Here is a 19,416-nt window from a genome sequence, read left to right on the forward strand (position 1 = left end):
TGAATGCTTTACTCTCTGGTACTGTCCTTCTCATTTTATTTTGAAAGTCTGACTATTTGTTCTGGGTGAGGAGGCGGAGTTGGAGGAGGTCTTGGGGTCTGAGGGTCTGGGGGTCTGGGGGGTTCTGCAGAGTCTGGTTTTCGACTGGTTTTGTGTTTGCGACTCGGAGGAGGATGAAGCCGCTTCAGCTCTCGGTTCTGCTTGGTGAGTTTAAATCTGTCTTCAGTTTTCATTTAGGACTTAAAATGTTTCTTCTGCAACCGGAGTAGAATCCTCCGAGACGGAGTCAGAGAATGAAAACAGAAACTTAAAATCACTTTTTACATCCACCCTTAGAGGTGAAAATGAACATTTCAGTCTAAGAGAGTTTTTTGATCTTTGAAAGTTTTAAACGGGCCCACTGATTAAATCACTGACTGCAGATCAGTCTGAATTCTAATCACCGACATAAAGAACAGCAGGAACTAAACCAACAACTCACTTCATTTCTCTTTAGCTTTGATCCATCAGCATCAGACGGATCTTACACATACAAGGGTGTTTTGGTGAAATAAACACAGTAAGATAACAAAAAAAAAAAAAAAAAAAAAACAATATATAAAGAAACAATATAAAACATATCAAGAATTGATATAAATTATATAGAAGAATGGTGATTGGTTCACACTCATCGATAGTTCAGCATTGCGGTTTTGCCTGTGAATGAACAGACTGAGATTCTACTAATTCTAGCTTTAAATTAATGATCATGGGGGGTCCTAGTCCTGGTTCTGTCTCTCAGAGTTTGTCTGCTCTCAGCTCTCCAGGTGTTGATTTGTACTAAGGGGGATGTGGTCGATGTGGGAGGGGTCAAGGATGGTGCCAGCATCCCGGAGCTGAGTGACTTGTGCACTGAAGGGAGCTGTTACCCAGCAACCGGAGATCTTCTGATTGGTCGAGCCCACCAACTGTCCTCCACCTCCACATGTGGACTGAACCGACCAGAACCGTTTTGCATTGTCAGCCACTTACAGGTATTTAACATGAAGATAACTGGAACCCTGAACCAGAACCCTCAGGTTATGCTTGATCGTTAAGTTAGTGTAGACGCTATCGTTGAAGCTGAGATGTAATCAGAGCTGTGATTGGTCCTCGTTAGTGTTTAATGTAACCAGAGCTGTGATTGGTCCTCTTAGTACCAGTGTGTGTCCTCTATGTTCTAACTGATAGTTATGGATATGGTAAAAAAAATAAATAAATAAATAAAAAAAAGACACAGCGCCTCCTAGTGTTTGGTGGAGTTGTTCCAGAGTGAACCAGACTGACCAGGTCCCAGCAGAGGTGACTCAGACCAGAGTAGACCACGTAGGTAGGGAACTGTAGGACTATAAATTAACCCTAAGCCCTGACCCAGCAGCTTTTAAAGTCACTGATCCACTGTCAATGAGCTGATCACAAGTTTATTAAACGGGTTAATTCTTACATCTCATCATCACTTCTTTAATTTCTAGTCGACTGGTAACTCTGGAGCCCTGGAGGTTTCAGCTGTGGAGGAAACTTTCCAGCCAGTTTATTTCAGACACAAACAAATGTGTAACTTTCAACTCTCTTCTGATTGGACTCTGAATATTCTGTGTTTAGTTTAGTGTGTGTTGTAGTCTGCAGTGTTTCCTGTGTAAACTGATCTCCCTATAAGGACACACTGAGTCCCACCAGAAGACAGATGTTTGTCCAGATGTTCCTGTGGCATCTTTTTAGGTCAAAGGTCACGCTGCTTTTATCCAATCAGATGAAATAAACTGAGCATGCCCAGTCTGAAGTAGCTTCTCTAGTTATTTCCTTGTTCCCAGACAACAATGAACCACAGCAGAAACGTCTCTGTCATCATGTACTCATTCTGTACATTTTTCCTTATACTATTTTTATTTTATTTGGCTAGATCTTTCTTGAGTTAACTTCTATTTTACTTTTTATTTCATTTTATCTATCTTTTTACTTGTGGTTCTTAAGGGGATTCTGGGTTTGTTACATGCAACTAAGTTATGTCTCAGTCTAAGTTAGTTCTTGGTTCAGAGGTCAGTCATGTCCTAGAGACTTGTTCAGGAAGGAACCCTAACCCTAGAGACATTTTTTCTCTCAGGACCTGACAGGTTTTTATTTAGTCTCTGATGAGACGAGAATCAAACATCAGCTGGTTGTGTTTAGGGTTAGGGTTAGGGTTTTTAATGTGTTGGTTTCTCTGAGCTTCAGCAACAGCACAAAGGAATCTGAGGAATGTCTGTCCCCATTAACCCTGCTGTGTCTCTATGTCTATGTCTCTCTGCTTTTCTCTGTTTGTCCCTGTGTCTCTGTCTCTTTCTCTGCGTCTAATTCATCCTCCAGGAAGAGAAGAAGTGCTTCATGTGTGATTCGGCAGCATCGTATAACGAGGACGGGAATAAGACGAGCAGTCATCGTATCGAGAACGTTGTCACCACATTTGCTCCGAACAGGCTGAAGACCTGGTGGCAGTCTGAGAACGGTGAGACATTCAGAGAGGTCAGAGGTCAGAGGTTTAAACTCAGGACTGTGATTAGATCAGCTGGTGCTAACCTTATGATCTCTGCCCATAATTCACAACACAGATCTGGTAGAGGGTTAAGTGACACAGCTGGCAGCATTAGTCTGATGTAATTAAAACATATAAACTGCTTGTTGCTACTTGGTTCCTTCATGTCCAGAGTTCACTCTATTGTTGACTCATTCACTACTGTGTCATTTTGTGAATGGGGCTAAACATCAGAGGTTGTTGGGCCTGAAGGTCATCTACCAGGAATGTGACCCTGCATTTATCTTATTGTCTTCACTTCACCATAATTAGTGGTTCTAAATCTGTGGGGCGGGTCCCAGCTGGAGTCCACAGAGAACCACAACGTGTAGAGCATCTAGGAAGAGGGTCGGGTTCCTCAGGCAGAGCTCAGACATAGAGGTAGTTGTCAGATCCTGAAGAAAGGTTCAGCCCTGCAGCTCCTTTGTGGTTGATTCATCCAGGTAGATGAATCCTTGTATGGGTCCTTTCCTGGGACCAGTTCTCTTTCGGAGTCCATCCCAGAGTCAATTCTATGGGGTACCCAACATTGTACTGTCCAACTACACTTATTATCAGAGTTACTGTCTTGACCTGTTGTTCTGCTGTCAACAGGGGTCGAGAATGTCACAATCCAGCTGAATCTTGAGGCTGAGTTTCACTTCACACATCTCATCATGACCTTTAAGGTGAGTATCACAGAGGTTCATACACCAGGGGATTCTGGGTAATACCTGGCTGATAGCTGCCAACATCCTTAGTGGGTTAAAGAGGTATTCTTGCACATGCATGGTGTATCTGGGGCAATCCTGTGATCACATCTGCGGGATCAGTACAACCAACATGTCTTGTGGTGTTGTCTCAGACATTTCGTCCTGCTGCCATGGTGATTGAACGCTCAGCGGACTTTGGTAAGACATGGCAGGTTTACCGTTACTTTGCCTACGACTGTGAGACGTCCTTCCCCTCAGTTTCATTGGGTCCGATGCAGAAGGTCGACGACGTTATCTGTGACTCGCGTTACTCCGACATTGAACCATCCACTGAAGGAGAGGTACTGTTACTGATGTTATTCCTCTGTTAATTATATGATACTGATGTAATGCAGACGTTCTGATAGTCTGGAGAAACGGCCTTTTGTTCAGGTGATTTTCAGAGTGTTGGATCCAGCATTCAGGATTGATGACCCCTATAGCCCCAGAATCCAGAGTAAGTCTCCTTACATCGGATCATGTGACTGAGTGATTGAGCAGCCATTGATCAGTCATTACTTTGTCCAGATATGCTGAAGATCACTAACCTGAGGGTGAAGTTCACCAAACTCCACACGCTGGGAGACAACCTGCTGGACTCTCGGATGGAAATCAAAGAGAAGTACTACTACGCCGTCTATGACATGGTGGTCCGAGGAAACTGTTTCTGCTATGGACATGCCTCAGAGTGTGCCCCCATCCAAGGAACTGGCCAGACCAGGGAGGGCATGGTGGGTTCTGGTTTCTAGACGGCTTGGTGGGTTGGTGTTGGTCCTACTTTCAACGGTTCTGGATTGACCAGTTGTCAGGACTGGCGGTGTCAGGGTCCATTCGATAGTAAAGCTGGTAGTGAATGTGGATTCACAGGAGGGCATATATTGGGCATAAAGAATAAGTGAAGAATGTTCTCAATTTATGTTTTAGTTCATCCATATGTGCATTATCTGTGTGACTGCTGAATGTTTCTGCTGCTGGTAACAATGAGAATCATTAGCCCTATTCACAAGGGACTATTCATTCAGTCATTCATTCTAATGTGCACTGCTGGACTTTAATTGGACTATGTACTTCTTGTTTCCTGTTTGATTCATTCCTGTTTAATTTTCCACGTTCAGACTCTGAAACTGATATAATCAGCTCTGACTGAAAATCCAGCTATGTTATAACATGATCATTATAACATGTTTGTATTTCAGGTTCATGGACACTGCATGTGTAACCACAACACCAAAGGTCTGAACTGTGAACAGTGTCAGGATTTCTACCATGATCTCCCCTGGAGACCGGCTGAGGGACGCAACACCAACGCCTGCAAGAGTGAGTCCATGCTGATTCACAAAAAAACCATCTCATGAAATCTCCGAACACCCCAGTTTGACTCTCTTCTTTTTCTGTGGTGTCTTCAGAGTGTAACTGTAACCAGCACTCTGAGTCGTGTCATTTCGACATGGCTGTGTTCGTGGCTTCAGGAAATGTCAGTGGAGGAGTTTGTGACGACTGTCAACACAACACTGCCGGACATAACTGTGAACAATGTAAACCATTTTACTACCAACACCCAGAGAGAGATGTCAGAGACCCCAACATCTGCCAGCGTGAGTCCACACATTAACCACACAAAGCTTAACTTGAACAAACTTCCCTCAGAAAGACCCCGCACTTTCCCAGAAACCAAGAGATGAACTGTATCACATTGAACTTTATTACATCTGGGTTTAATTTTTGTTAAACAAACTACAGTTTTGAATATTCACCTGGAGCCTGAATTATCTGAGACTAAAAGTGGAGGTTTTATTGGGAGAAACCCTTAAACTCACAGCCTCACATGAGGAAGTTCGTGTTTTATGCTCATGTTGAACATGTGCCTGGATAAGGAGCTCTGACCTACTGAGATCAAATCAACTTTATTCATTCTTATGTCACAACATCTGCAGCCTGTAACTGTGACCCACTGGGTTCCCTTAATGGAGGAATATGTGACCGGGCGACGGACGTCCGCGTTGGTCTGATCGCTGGTCAGTGTCGCTGTAAAGTCAACGTGGAAGGAGAACGCTGCGAGCACTGCAAACCGGCGTATTATGACCTGAGTGATGAGCCTGAAGGATGTAAAGGTATGAAATGAGAAAAAGACACAGCTACACATATTCATTGAGGTATCTCTATACTAGACATTGTGATACAGTGGAGAATTGTTGTGTGTGGTTGCAGCTTGTACCTGCAGCCCCCTCGGGACCTTTCCTGGAGGAAACCCCTGCAGCAGCGAAACGGGAAATTGTTTCTGTAAACGTCTGGTGACTGGACGAGACTGTGACCAATGTGTGGTGAGAAAAGTCATTGAAACATGTTTACTAATGAATCAACTAACCAATCAGCTCACTGTGATAATGAACGATTTGTTTGGTGGGGTTGGTGAGGAATACAGACTCTTAACACCTCTTCATTGTTTGTGGAGGAGATGAACATCTGTAATCAGGATTTAATGAATGTGTGTGTTTTCAGTCAGAACACTGGGGTCTCAGCAACGACATGGACGGCTGTAGACCATGTGACTGTGACCTGGGAGGAGCCATTAATAACCAGTGAGTTCTTGTCAAACATCTTCTCTGTCACTCAGTTTATTTCTTTATTCTGTTTCACTGTTATTTTCTTCATTTGCTCTCATATCACTTCCTGTCTGTGTGCAGGTGTGATCAAGTGAGTGGCCAGTGTGTCTGCAGAGATCACATGTTTGGTCGTCGCTGTGATCAGGTCGAGTCAGGATTCTACTTCATCGGTCTGGATCACTACACCTACGAGGCAGAGGACGCCAAGTTTGGACCTGTTAGTCACCTTTTAACATTTAACCTCTGACCTTTGACCACGTTAAAGACATTTCTCACAGGGTTAGGGCTATAATTGTAAGTTTCTGACATTCTTTCTAGGGGCTCAAACACTTGGTTTTAATTTTTAGCAGCACATTGGTATTTTTATTGATATTGTAACAGTTAGTCAAAAAATTACTTGGGCAATTATACTATTAGGATAACGATATCTGTTTTTGTCATGCAAAGTTTTCATCGTTATAGAAACAACAGTCTCCACAGGTGAACAGTTTCATTTGTCTTCATCTTGTCCCTTCAGGGAGCAACAGTTGTCCCAAGGCCCCACCCTCTGGACCGCAGTCCCACCTGGACAGGTATTGGCCTGGTCAACGTCCCAGAGGGAGCTTTCCTGGAGTTCTCTGTAGACAACATACCTCACTCCATGGAGTATGACATCCTCATCCGCTATGAGCCTCAGGTAACTACGGCCACAAAAAACAATTAGCTGCATTAGCTTTAGCTTTATTATAGTTTTATTGTGCACAGCCCTGAGATGTGGACTTGATGGTGAAAAACAAGAAAAGATTAAATAAAGATTTGTCAAGAAAGAGACAATAATGAGATTCTTTAAGAGAAAAGACAAGGACACAAAAACTACTGTATAATGATAAGAAGAATAAGAATAAGAGGCCTTCACATGTACACATTTATGAGTAAACAGAAGAAAGAAGGAAACAGAAGAAAGAACAGGAGCTTAACCAAAATTCAGTGATGTTTCCGTTGGTTCTGCAGCTGCCCGACCAATGGGAGGAAGTTTTAATGACAGTGTTGAGGCCTGGACCAATCAGAGCCGACAGCCGCTGTGTCAACACAGTGCCTGATGACGACAACCAGATGACGTCACTTCACCCCAGCTCACGGTCAGCAAGAACTTCATCGTTCAGTTTATTCTCTTTTACGCTGAATGAATTCAGAGAAGCTTCAATACAAGTAAAAGGAACCAGACGGACCCAAATGAAAAGACCTTTCAGTAATGAGCTGAAGACCGTTGACATAAACTGAATTTACTGTCTGTGTTTAGTCGGAGCTAAAAATAAAAATAGTCTCTGAACAGGTTTGAGGAACACAGTTCAGATCTCTTTCCACCTCCTGTAAGCTGGTTATGATCGATTAGAGTTTCCCCCTCAGTGAAGCAGCACCTCATCTCAGTGTGACAGAAGTCAACTAGTCAGCACGGCACATTGTTCGTAGTCATGTCTCGCCCTTACAGCTAGTGTGACTCTGTCTCCTCAGGTATGTGGTTCTTCCCAGACCAGTTTGCTTTGAATCAGGCCTGAACTACACAGTGCGCCTCAGCCTGCCTCTGTACTCAGCCCTGAGTGACGTCCAGTCTCCGTACACTCTAATCGACTCGGTGAGGAAACTGTTGTAAACTGTTGTAACCCTACTGACCATTAAATCACTTTATAATAGTTTAGTTGTAGCTGGGTCATGTGACCTTCATGTCCCAGCTGCATGTGGACAGATGAGATACATGTTTTAGGTCCTGTCCATTTCTTCAAGTTCTTCAGTCACAGTCATATCGTTTCATGGGTTTCTTGTCTCAGATCGTGTTGATGCCTCACTGTAAAAACCTGGACATCTTCACGGCCTCAGAGGGAGGAGACTCCAACAGGAACAGCGGCTGGGAAACGTTTCAGCGCTATCGATGTCTGGAGAACAGCCAGAGTGTCATCAAGACTCCAATGACCGACATCTGCAGAAACTTCATCTTCAGCATCTCGGCCATGTTGCATCAAGGAGCTAAAGGTGGAACTTTCATTTATTATAGCTGTCCTTAAAGGGACATCCTCGCTGTCTCTAGGTTTCCATCACAGAGACAAACAACCATCACATTAACGTCTGCAGCCAACAAAGAGTCACCAGTTAGACGTCACTAGTCCACCTCATCAGTCCATCTCAGTAATTCAGTCTGCACAGAGTTTATTCAAACAATCAGAATTTCCCTTTATAATCTGGCTCTGACTTTGTAATCTCCACAATGAAGCACTGAGCTGAGATCGAACCAGAGAGAAAATGAATTTCATCTGCTTCAACGAGAATCTACTGAACAAATACACACTTCAAGAGAAACACTGAATTAGCTTTAAGGAAGTTAAACTGTGTTTTCATGAGTAAATCAGTGATGCAGGTCAGCTGATCTAGGGAAGGGTTTGTTTCATTCATCGTCTCTTCATTTCTTTTCTGCAGCTGTCTTACTTGCTCTTTGCATTATTTCTGGCGTCATTCATCTTTTTCTTTCTCTTCCTTCCATCTGACAGGATGTAGCTGGAGCTCGTTAATCTGACTTGTCACTTGTGTTGGACTCTGTTTCCCAGAATGCCAGTGTGACCCTCAGGGCTCCCTCAGCACTGTGTGCGACCCCAGCGGAGGTCAGTGTCAGTGTCGCCCCCATGTGGTGGGGAGGAGTTGTGACAGATGTGCCCCCGCCACGTTCCAGTTCGGACCCAGCGGCTGCAGAGGTCAGAAGAAGAAGCCAGCATCAGTGAATCAGTCGTACTTGATGTTTTTTTTTTTTTTGCTTTGTTTTTTGATAAACTTTATTAACCTACTGAGACCCAGCATCCTCATATGGGGACATTTTTGATTTAGCTTGCAGCTCATTCTGCTTAATTTAGACCTGTTGTCCTCATAAGGAGGCACTTTTGTCTGTCATGTCCTGGTAGCCAAGGGTCAATACACTTGTTTATTTATGCTTATTAACTTTTGTAGTTTGATATGCAGATTTAACAAATTCACAAGTACTCGTTTGAGGACTTTGGGTATTTCATTGTTTCCAATTCAGTTTTTGATTTTTTGTTTTATATTTTGGTACACACTCATATTTTTGCTTGTTTTTTATACTTCTTAGGTCCTACTAATCCTAAATACCTAAAGATCTTATTCTTATCTTAAAGAAATTAAGATGCATTCCAAATAAACGCTTGGGTCTCAGGAAGAAACATGACCACCAGGGGGCTACAAACATTTCAGAGACAACGCTTCAGAATATCCTGCTTTACAAATTCATTTTCAAAGAGCACATAGACCCAAAGTCTTAGTCTCTTTCATAGTAGAGGAATGTCTCATAGTTTTAATATGTTGTTTCACAGATGGAGAGAGTTTTTGAGTGTATCGACATTTGTGGATATAACCAGTTGTTCTAGATGTATTTAACACGTGCTTCCCGTCCCTTTACTTCAGCATGTGCCTGCGACCCTCAGGGATCACGCAGCCCGTTCTGTGATCAGCTGACCGGTCAGTGTCTTTGTGTTTCGGGGGCGTCTGGTCGTCAGTGTGATCACTGTCTGCCAGGGCACTGGGGCTTCCCCACCTGCCGACCGTGCTCCTGCAACGGCCACTCCGACACCTGCGACACCGAAACCGGACGCTGCACAGACTGCAAGGACCACAGCACTGGACACAGCTGTGACAGGTACGCTCTGGTCCTGGTCCTGGTCCTGGTGTGGTTCCAGTCCGGTGTAGATATCAGGTTTCTTGTCACGGAAATTCTTTTATCAAGAATTACAGAGTCACCGAGTCTTGTTCAAAAGTTTTACTTGCAGCAAGGAGTCGATACATGTTGTACTACAGCAGGTTCAGTGAGGTTACGTTCACTCAGTAGGTATATAATACAGTAGGTCCCACCTTAGGTACGATAACAAAGAGACAGTTTTGTGTGAGATCAACTAATATCACAAAGGAGCTTCGGACTGGGTGCAGCTGTGTTTTATCTGTGGGAGGTTTCCTCTCCTCACATACTCTATCGAAGATTTCGAAGCATGACAGTCTAATATTTAATTATAAATGGAGAAAACAGTTAAACCTTCTATTTTTCCAGTATTTCACTTTGGCTTCCTCTCATCTTTAGGTGTCTGGGTGGTTACTACGGCGATCCCGTCTTAGGGTCAGGTGACCACTGTCGACCCTGCATGTGTCCAGATGGACCCGGCAGCTCACGCCAGTTTGCAGCAAGCTGTTACCATGGTGACGAAGACCAGCAGGTCTTCTGTGTCTGCAACACAGGATACCGAGGTAAAAATTATTATGTGTTATGACGGGTTATGATGTGTTTATTAACACACTCCTCTTCCTCTCATTGGTCCAAACTGACACTATTTTCGGTCCAAGGGCAGAGCCATGCAGATTGGTCAAAGGAGCTACGTTAAACCAGAAGGTCAATGGTTCAAATCCTGTCTTATCCAGTCTGTCAGAGTCTGGTCTGAGTGTTCACGTTGCTGGATGAATGAACATGTTAAATGCAGAGAAGGATCCGTAGATAATTATTATTATTATAATTTCCAGCTGCTGTTTGGATCCAGATGAGTGCAGCGCCTCTTTAACTCAGAGAGATGGAACCTGAAAGTGAAAATGTTTTCCAGTCAGGATGTGACTGGGTTTTATTAGATGCTGAGAGTTTAATTAAAGAGAAGCAATGAACCCACGCCGACGCTGGTCTGTTATTACAGCAGGAAATAAAATGTTCAAACTGAAGTCAACTGCTGACAGACACATGAGTCACAAACAGTCTGAGAGGAACCTGTGAAAATCTACTGAGAGGTAGAAACAATTGGTTTGACAACCCAAGTATCGATTCAATTGAATTAAATTCAGTTTTATTTATATAGCACCAATAACAATACAAATCGTCTCAGGGCGCTTCACAAAAACCAGCCTGAAACCTCCAGAGCAGCCTGAGGGAAAAAATCCCTTTAACAGGAAGAAACCTGGAGCAGAACCAGCTCATATGGAGGAACCATCTGCTGAAGACCAGCCGGGTAGAACCAGAGAAGATAGAGAGAGAAGAAGACATGAAGACTGGGGCAGATGTAGTTTATGGAGATCCACAGGTCTGATACACAGACTCCAGACCATGAAGACTGGGCTGGTTGATGAGGCCACGGCAGCAGATGTAGCTTAGAACTCCACAGGTCAGATATTCAGCCTCCAGACCAGAGACCCTCACAAGAAGATGGAGGGGAGAGAGGGAGACACAGTGATAGGTAAATTATAAGAGATAGAAAATAAAATGATAAGATATTAGAGGACAGGAGCCAGAGAAGAAAGAGGAGAGGACATGTCCTCAGTGCATCGTCCCCCTGCAGCCTAGGCCTATAGCAGCATCACTAAGGGATGGTTAAGTCCAGCTCTAACTCCTTTGTCAAAACGGAAAGTCTTAGTCCTGACCTTAAACGTAGAGACTGTGTCTGCATCAAAGCATCAGAAATTCAGTTTGATCTCCCAAAGCGTCTCAAATAAAGTGCTTTTAGATTTAACACCTACATTTTTGGTTTTTGGTTTCTGTGAAACTAAAAATGTGCTCCCTCTGCTCCCCCTGCTGGTACTCTGCTGAGTTACACTGTGTTAGCTTATCATGCTAACAGTTGTTAGCCTGTGGTACAAAGAGACAACAATAAACCAGTTGTGAGGATTCAGATTATCAGTAACTGACGTTCATTCTCTCCTCTCCAGGTGCTCGCTGTGATGAGTGCTCACCTGGTTACTACGGAAACCCCAGTGAGGCGGGGGGGCAGTGTCAGCCCTGTCAGTGCAACAACAACATCGACATATTGGACCCAGAGTCCTGCGACAGCCGAACCGGCGAATGTCTGCGCTGCTTGTACCACAGCGAAGGCCGGGCCTGCCAGAGTTGCAAGCCGGGTTACTACGGCAACGCACTACTGCAGGACTGCAGGAGTGAGTAGACTGGTTCTCATGGGGGTCCAGTAGAGACCAATGTGGGACAGCAGAGCCCAGTAGAGACCGCTATGGGGCAACAGGGTCCAGTAGAGACTGTTATGGGACAGCAGAGCCCAGTAGAGACTGGTAAAGTATTTGAGATCTAAATCCTGATGGATGTGTTTTTTGTCCAGAGTGCGTCTGTAACCAGCTGGGCACCGATCCTTCCAGCTGTTCGTCTGGCGACTGCCGCTGTGACCTCAGCCTTGGTCAGTGTCACTGTTTACCCAACGTGATCGGTCAACACTGCGACCGCTGTGCTCCTGACACCTGGAACATGGCGAGCGGCAGCGGCTGTCAGAACTGTGACTGCAACCCTGAACACTCGTATGGGACGACCTGTAACGAGGTGCGCTTCCACCACTGGTTCCTCCGTTAGCTCTACTGTTGGTTCCTATGTTAGCTCTACTATTGGTTCCTATGTTGGTTCCTTCCGAATGTATTGTGTTCACAGATCAGTGGTCAGTGCTCCTGTCACCCTGGCTTTGGAGGAAGAACATGCAGCGAGTGTAGAGAACTGTTCTGGGGAGACCCAGAAATCAAATGTCACGGTAGGTGCACCATTAATGTCAGAACGGTAGAGTTGACATAGTCAGAAAGAAGCAAAAGTTAGAAACCAGTGGAAGTCAAGACAAGGATGGAGAAGAAATTAAGATGGAAGTGAGGCAGAAACATTTCAGAGTAAAAGTCGGGAGTATCAGATCAGAAAAACTTTATTAATCTTTCAAAGAAATCGTTCTGTTGCAGTTGTTCCCATTAGGTGACAGTTGCAACATGACTGAATCAAATCAAATAGAATAAGAGCGTAATATAAAGTCTGTTAAAAAAAATACATACAAAAACAAAAATACGATGAAAGATACGCAAAGAACAGATATTGCACAAGTATTTGCAATTTCACTGAGGGGCTGAGGGTTGGCGAGTCCTGACTGAGTCAATGAATCTATTCTCATCTAAGATTAATACAAAGCAGATGTTTCACAGATGTTAACTACACATAACTGATTCCTGTTTTTCATGTCAGTGAAAATTCTACTGGATGACAAATGTTGAGTTCATGTTCACTTCGTGTCCAGACTTGTTTTTTCCTGTCTGGAATTTCAGACGCTGATTCAAGTCAAACCATTTATTTTGGAAAGATCAGTTCTTTGATCTGGTGCAGAGCCAGCACTTTATCAGAGTAGAGTCCTATACTTACCAACATATGAGCCTTTCGGACGCCTGCTGCCCTGTCTGGTTAACCCTCTCTTGGTCTCCCCAGCCTGTGACTGTGACCCTCGTGGGATCTCTGAGCAGCAGTGTAATAAAGCCAGCGGCCATTGTGTTTGTGTGGACGGCGTGTCGGGGCCGCGCTGCGACGTCTGCGCCCGCGGATTCTCAGGAACCTTCCCCGACTGCCAGCGCTGCCACCAGTGCTTCTCTGAGTGGGACGACATCATTGGCAAGCTGACCAATCAGACGCACCGACTGGTCAACAAGGTCAACACTATCAAAGCCAGTGGAGTCAGTGGACCATACAAGAAGTCCATCAACAACATGGAGAGGACTGCCGCCAACATTCAGCTCATTCTGGACCAGAACCCAGCCTCACAGCCACTGACCGAGATCCAGAACCTGCTGCAACAGGCCAGGTGAGATCAGATTTAATGTGATTTTTATTAATAGGTAACTTGGACCCTATGAGTTCTCTGTATACACCCTGAACCTCTGTGCACTGCAGGGGTCAGTGCAGAACCAGGAGTTTCTGAGTTCGACTCTGGGTCTTTCAGACTTTGAGTTCTGGATTGTTATTGATCCTATAGAAATAAAACTGAACTGACCCCTGTTTGTTTGTCAGTGATCTAATGGGGGCCCTGAGTCAAACATTGAATCACACTGAAGAAACTCTGGCTGAGGTGGAAAACCAGGACTCTGCTGCAGAAACTAAATTAGAATCTGTGACATCAGATGCTCAGAAACTGGAGCGGACGGTTCAGGAGCTGTTGGACCAGGTCGAGTTCATCAAGAACTCTGATATCAGAGGTAAAAGGGGTGGGGCTTTAGATGGTATCAGCTGATGTGAAACCATCCTCTGGTGGAGTTCTACTCAGTTGGTTTCTGCTTCCTGTTGGTTGCCAGGGGCGATGGAAAGTGTCTCCAAGTACTTCCTGCAGTCTCAGGCGGCGGAAACTCGAGCCAACGACTCCACCCTCAGCACAGGCAGCCCAGTGGAAACATCCGCCGTCCTACGACAACTCACAGAGGACAAACTGAACCAGACCAGAGACGAGTTCCTGAGGAGACAATCTGAGCATGCTCAGAGACTGGACGACCTGGCAGGAGAACTACAGACGCTCGACCTATCAGAGATCAGCCACAAGGTTCAGATGTCTATATTATGAGCCCAATCTTACAAAGATCCCAGTTTGCGTGTAGTAATTTGCGTGCACATTCTCGAATTTTGTGTGTGGGCTGGAAGTGCGTTGTGTTCACTGTTGAGACTGTTGAGAGACAGTGGAGAGACAATTGGTGACGTTACATACAAGAGGCAAATAAACACATTATGAGTTAGAGCAAAAACATCTGAATACAAATATAAGACACGTTGCAGTGATGGACTGGCAAATAAAAGAGGCCCATGCAATGTTGACAGAGAGGTACTGATGACCGAAAAATAGAAATAGAAAAGTATTACATATTGTAGACCCACTTTGTTTCTAGTTGATCTGCAGTTTTGTTTATTTTTTTGGCCGTCCAATGACACGGTCGCTCTGCTCATTCATTCATTTATTTCTTGCAAGATATTTCTTGCAGAGCCAAGCCGTTGAGGCTTGGCTCTGCTTTTTCAATTAATTCATGAATTTATTCATGGAGTAGAGGTATTGGGCTGTCACTGACAGTATGGGAGGTGATCTGTGAGAAAGAAGAGGGAAAACTAGCTCACATTAAAACGTCTCTAAACAAAACTGTAAAACTGGTGGATATTTACTGAATTAAAAAAAGAATGTGTTTCATGGGGTTTTGCAACATTTAGTTGCAAAATGGAGATGCGTGAATTCCTCCTCGTTATAACAACGGCATCCATCTGCGCGCAGTTAAGCATAGGGCAAACACTTTGCATGTCCTTTGGAGATGTGTTAAATATAGACACAGTTTATATGAGCAAATTTGTTTTTTTGCGTGCACAATGAGTTTGCACACATTTTTATACACGCAAATCTGGCCCTGTTTGATGTTCATCACTGGCCTCAGTCAGAGAGCAAACTAACACGGTTCTGTTTCCAAAAACTTTAGTCGCATGTTTTAATAAACATTCAGTTTTTATCGTAAGTTTATGACCTGTTAGACATGTTAGTATATATCTGTCAGCAGAGTGTCTGAACATTACATAAATAAACAAATACAGATTAGATCTCTGTGCTAAGCTCCTTCAATTGATCATCTTCATCTTCTGTCATGGTCCCTGCAGACCTGCGGCAGTCCCTCTTCAGGTCAGGAATCGTGCTGGTCCTCTTCCTGTGGAGGTCTGGGCTGTGTGGACTCAGAGGGTCAGACCAAGTGTGGAGGAGAAGGATGTGACGGTGCAGTGACAGCAGCCAACAACATCTGGAAGACAGCTCAAGAATCTGAACAGAAAATCGTCAGTGCCATGGAGGAAGTGGGGAAACTCTCCAGAATGGTGAGTGTGGCCGGTCCAAGTCAGTGTTTATGGTTCAGGTGGACAAGGGTGGTCAGGTGTGGATCTTCTGTGTTTTATGTCCAGGTATCAGAGGTGAAGATGCAGGCGGATGAGGCAAAGCTTAGCGCTCAGGATGTTCTGATGAAGACCAACAGTACCAAACAGAAAGTCGACCGGAGCAATGAGGAGCTGAGGAGCCTCATCAGACAGATCAGAGACTTCCTCACACGTATGTCTTAAATCCAGTTCAACCTGAGAACATGTCTTTACATCTGAGGACACTTGAGCAAAGCTTTCTAGAACCATGTGACTTCTTGTCAACTTGAAGAGATTTATAAGGCGTGCCTTGGCTGCTATCTAATAACTTTATGAAGGTTCAGCCTCTGGTAGATGATCTGCAGAAAACCTTTCTGCATTTTATTTTTAATAGAAAGTCTCTGTTCTGATTGTGTGGGGTTTCAGAGGATGCTGCAGACCTGGAGAGCATCGAGTTGGTGGCTAATGAAGTTCTGGCCATGCAGATGCCAACTACTCCAGCTCAGCTGCAAAACCTGACGGATGAGATCCGGCAAAGGGTGGGAGAATTGGGGCAAGTGGAGATGATCTTGCAGCAGAGCTCTGATGACATCCAGAGAGCCGAGAATCTGCTGGACCAGGCCCGTCGAGCCAGGTGAGTCTGCCCCATCCAGCAAATAAACTGGTGCACACTGTTATTTAAAGGAGAAACCTTTGATGTTCTGATGGAACAAGACATGGATCAGCTTCAACGAGGATCTAATCCATCTGTCAGATCTTTCAGTGAACACTAAGTTTTTTATTGGGTCTTTAAACTGTGAAACTGTCTAACAGCCTGTATGAAGGATGGTCAACTCTGTCTTCCTGTCTTCCTCAGTGAGGAGGCGGCCAGCGTGAAGGACTCTGCAGAGAAAGTGAAGCTAGCTCTGGAAGAAGCTGAGAGAGCTCAGACAGCTGCAAGCAACGCCCTCCAGCAGGCCACTACCAACATCCAGAACACCAACAGTCTACTGTCCTCTGTCTGTCTCTCATCAGCATGTTCAGGTCACTGACGTCTTGCTGGAAGCATGAGGGTAACTCAGATCCTGTCCTTGTTGTGTTCAGGTGGAGTCAGAGACTGCAGATGCAGAGCTGAAGCTGTTTAATGCCACCCAGAGGCTGCAGAGGCTTGAGAAGGACGTGACGCTGCTTCGAGACAAAACTGTGAACATCACAGTGAGCACAGAACTGACCAATCAGGATGCAGAGAGCATTGGAAAGATTGCAGACGAGGTCAAGAAGGTGAGGTCATGAGTCTGATCGTCAGCTGGTGGAGCACAATCTCCAAATGCGTTTCTGTTTTTACCCAATCTGTGTGTTTAGGAGCTGGACTCAGAACTAAAGGAGAAGTATGCCACAGTGGAGCAGCTGATTGATCAGAAGGCAGGGGGCGTGGCCAATGCTAAGAAGAGGGCGAAGACACTGCAGCAGGAAGCCAAAGAGCTGTTGCTGCAAGCCAGTAACAAGCTTCAGCTGCTTAAAGGTGGGAGAATGTTATTCTTATAACTATTCTTATAATTATTATAAGTCTGACAGAAACATTACTGCACAACAACAACACAACCACTGTGATTGATCTGAAATCATTTCCTCATCCACCTCTGGACAAGCAGAGACAATTCATCCTCCTTGTCTCTCCTCCACATGGTCTTCTCTCTTTTCTGTTGAATCAGAATCAGGACGCTGTTAGTGTGTTGACGTACAATAAAAAAATAACAATGGCACACACAAAAGGACACACAAAAGACAGAAACCCCACCCACCTTCCCCGAGATCACATAGCTCACATAGCTCCAAACCCTTCCACTCTCTGACTCACCCACTCACTCATTATAAATATAAAGTGCTGTGAGATTTAGTCTAAAGCGACACTGAGGTTGATTTTGCAGAGGGGAGCTCAGTGCAGTGATGCTGTTGGGTAGAAACTGTTTTCACTGTCTTCAATGATCTGTACCGTCTTCCAGAGGGTAGCAGAGTGAACAATAAGAAGAAGAAGAATCATTAAACCAGGCATTTCATATCTAGAGATGAGCAGTGAATTTGACATTTGGGTTTTCTGTGCAGCCTAAATCATGGCCCTGCTTTTCTTCTTTCAGATTTGGAGAAGTCATATGAAGACAACCAGCGCACCCTAGAGGTGAAAGCAGAGCAGCTGGTGGAGCTGGAGGCAGCGGTGAAGGAGCTGCTGCAAGAGATCAGCCACAAGGTCACAGTCTACAGCACCTGTTTGTTCTAGGTTCAAAACTGAGTTCAGTGTAGAGACCATTTCAGCAGGACTCACATTTACTCAGAAGACAATCACAACCAAAAGCATTAAACTCTGATCTTCATACAACCTCTAGATTCTTTGACAATCAGAACAAAAACGAAACAAATGAAAGATCATATCCGATTCTCATATTTTAGTGAAACCAAAGGTTTCCTCTTAGATAATATTGGCTGGTTTATCGAAAAATAAAATGAATGTTCTTTGAATGTAACCCATTGTTAAACCATGTGACTGCAACGTTTTCACTCCATTTTAACGCTTTTTTTATTTTCTATATGACCAAAACATTGTAGCTATTGCAGCTAAATATTATGAATAAAAATGTCCATTAAAATCACTCTGGGTTTGTTCTCTTTGTCATTTAACATGAGATTATTTTAGAGCTGTCATGATTCTGAGTCTGTGCCTTTTTTCCTGTTTTGTGGTTTTTGTGGTTTTCTTCCTTTCCTTATTGGTTTCTCCTTGTGGCTCTGCCCTCATTAGTTCCATCAGTATGTCTGTGTTTTCCTTCGTTCCTTGTCATGTCTTTTTGTGTCCATGTCTCCTCCATTCAGAGGAGGTAGATTTTCACTTCAAGAAAAAAGTTGAAAGTAGGAAGTAGACCTTTAAACCGTATGGTACTGCTGATACTCCGTGGGGCTTAATTAATATTAAGAATTTAACACTGTAATGGGTTTTTTTTTAGTTGTATTGCTGATATATTGTATTGGACTGTTGCACGTCACCAGTGGCCTAGTTATTGTCACACAGTGTTGACTTGTCCACTGAGGCTCAGGAGTTTGTCCCTTTCCATCCATAGAGTCCTGAAATGATACAATGATAAATTGTTAACAGGAAGAAACCTCAAACAGACTGAGAGGAAAGGTCTGGGTTGGCTCCAGGTTCTTCACTCAGGTCCTGGTCTTACACAGAGAAACAGGTCTGCTGGGAGGTTAGGGAAAGCCCTAACACTCTGATTAATCGGATTAAAACAGTGGTCCACCTCCCTGGAACAGAAACTTGGTCCTACCACTGGAGCATGGTCAAGAGTAGAGGTCATGTTCACTTCTACCAGGTAGTGGGAGGGAAGGAGATGCTCCAGCTTTACAGGATTTCATCAGTAGAAGCTACTAGTCTCCAAGATCTAGAGGCAACAAGTACTAGGTTGTGGTTGTGAAGCTGGATTACTGACATTTGTCAGGTTGATCCACAGAACTCTCTGAAAACACTCCAACTGCTTAACAAGGCTCCAGCCAGAGTTTAAATCCTCCATGCTTCCATCCGGGGTCCATCTGATCTCAGAGGACTCATAGACCATCTCATAACCAGTAAAGTTGAAGAGCTAGAAAAGGATCGAGGTCAGTTCTTTTTACGGTGCTGTGGCGATGTGAACTTGAAAGTTGGAAGGTGCAGACAGGTGAACTGTTTTGCTGTTGAACACTGCACAAAGTGCTAGTGCTGATGAAAACAACAGCGAAGGCCTCACAGTCATTGTTAACCCTTTGGCTTTGTGTGTGCCACAGAAACATGTGTCCTGACTCAGCGCTCTGAAACAAAGCAGTGAGGAGTATAAAAGCTGT

The 19,416-nt window shown here is 44.3% G+C and overlaps 1 protein-coding gene across 1 annotated transcript; it reads left to right on the forward strand.

The window, feature by feature from the left end:
* Window positions 1-75: 75 nt before the first annotated feature.
* On the forward strand, window positions 76-18,194 carry lamb1a (laminin, beta 1a). The gene is made up of 33 exons (XM_047597076.1): window positions 76-204; window positions 799-1,013; window positions 2,362-2,500; window positions 3,161-3,234; window positions 3,411-3,599; window positions 3,691-3,754; window positions 3,826-4,028; window positions 4,494-4,614; window positions 4,704-4,892; window positions 5,232-5,408; window positions 5,506-5,618; window positions 5,797-5,876; window positions 5,982-6,117; window positions 6,418-6,576; window positions 6,891-7,018; window positions 7,392-7,512; window positions 7,706-7,907; window positions 8,477-8,620; window positions 9,342-9,573; window positions 10,009-10,172; window positions 11,610-11,834; window positions 12,011-12,225; window positions 12,331-12,427; window positions 13,138-13,507; window positions 13,714-13,898; window positions 13,995-14,236; window positions 15,325-15,534; window positions 15,619-15,763; window positions 15,997-16,204; window positions 16,427-16,568; window positions 16,654-16,830; window positions 16,912-17,071; window positions 17,685-18,194. The coding sequence occupies exons 1-33, from the start codon at window positions 174-176 to the stop codon at window positions 17,822-17,824; spliced, it is 5,397 nt and encodes a 1,798-aa protein (XP_047453032.1). The 5' UTR covers window positions 76-173; the 3' UTR covers window positions 17,825-18,194.
* The last annotated feature ends 1,222 nt before the right edge of the window (window positions 18,195-19,416 follow it).

Source organism: Mugil cephalus, chromosome 10 (genome assembly GCF_022458985.1).
Source record: "Mugil cephalus isolate CIBA_MC_2020 chromosome 10, CIBA_Mcephalus_1.1, whole genome shotgun sequence".
Lineage (NCBI taxonomy): Eukaryota > Metazoa > Chordata > Actinopteri > Mugiliformes > Mugilidae > Mugil > Mugil cephalus.

What these genes read in the sequence shown, in the direction of transcription:
- lamb1a (XM_047597076.1), top strand. Translation starts at nt 174, where the DNA reads ATGAAGCCGCTTCAGCTCTCGGTTCTGCTTG. An exon ending in GACCAGGCCCGTCGAGCCAG is followed by an intron (nt 16,205 to 16,426) that starts GTGAGTCTGCCC and finishes TGTCTTCCTCAG; the next exon opens with TGAGGAGGCGGCCAGCGTGA. An exon ending in CCAACAGTCTACTGTCCTCT is followed by an intron (nt 16,569 to 16,653) that starts GTCTGTCTCTCA and finishes TGTTGTGTTCAG; the next exon opens with GTGGAGTCAGAGACTGCAGA.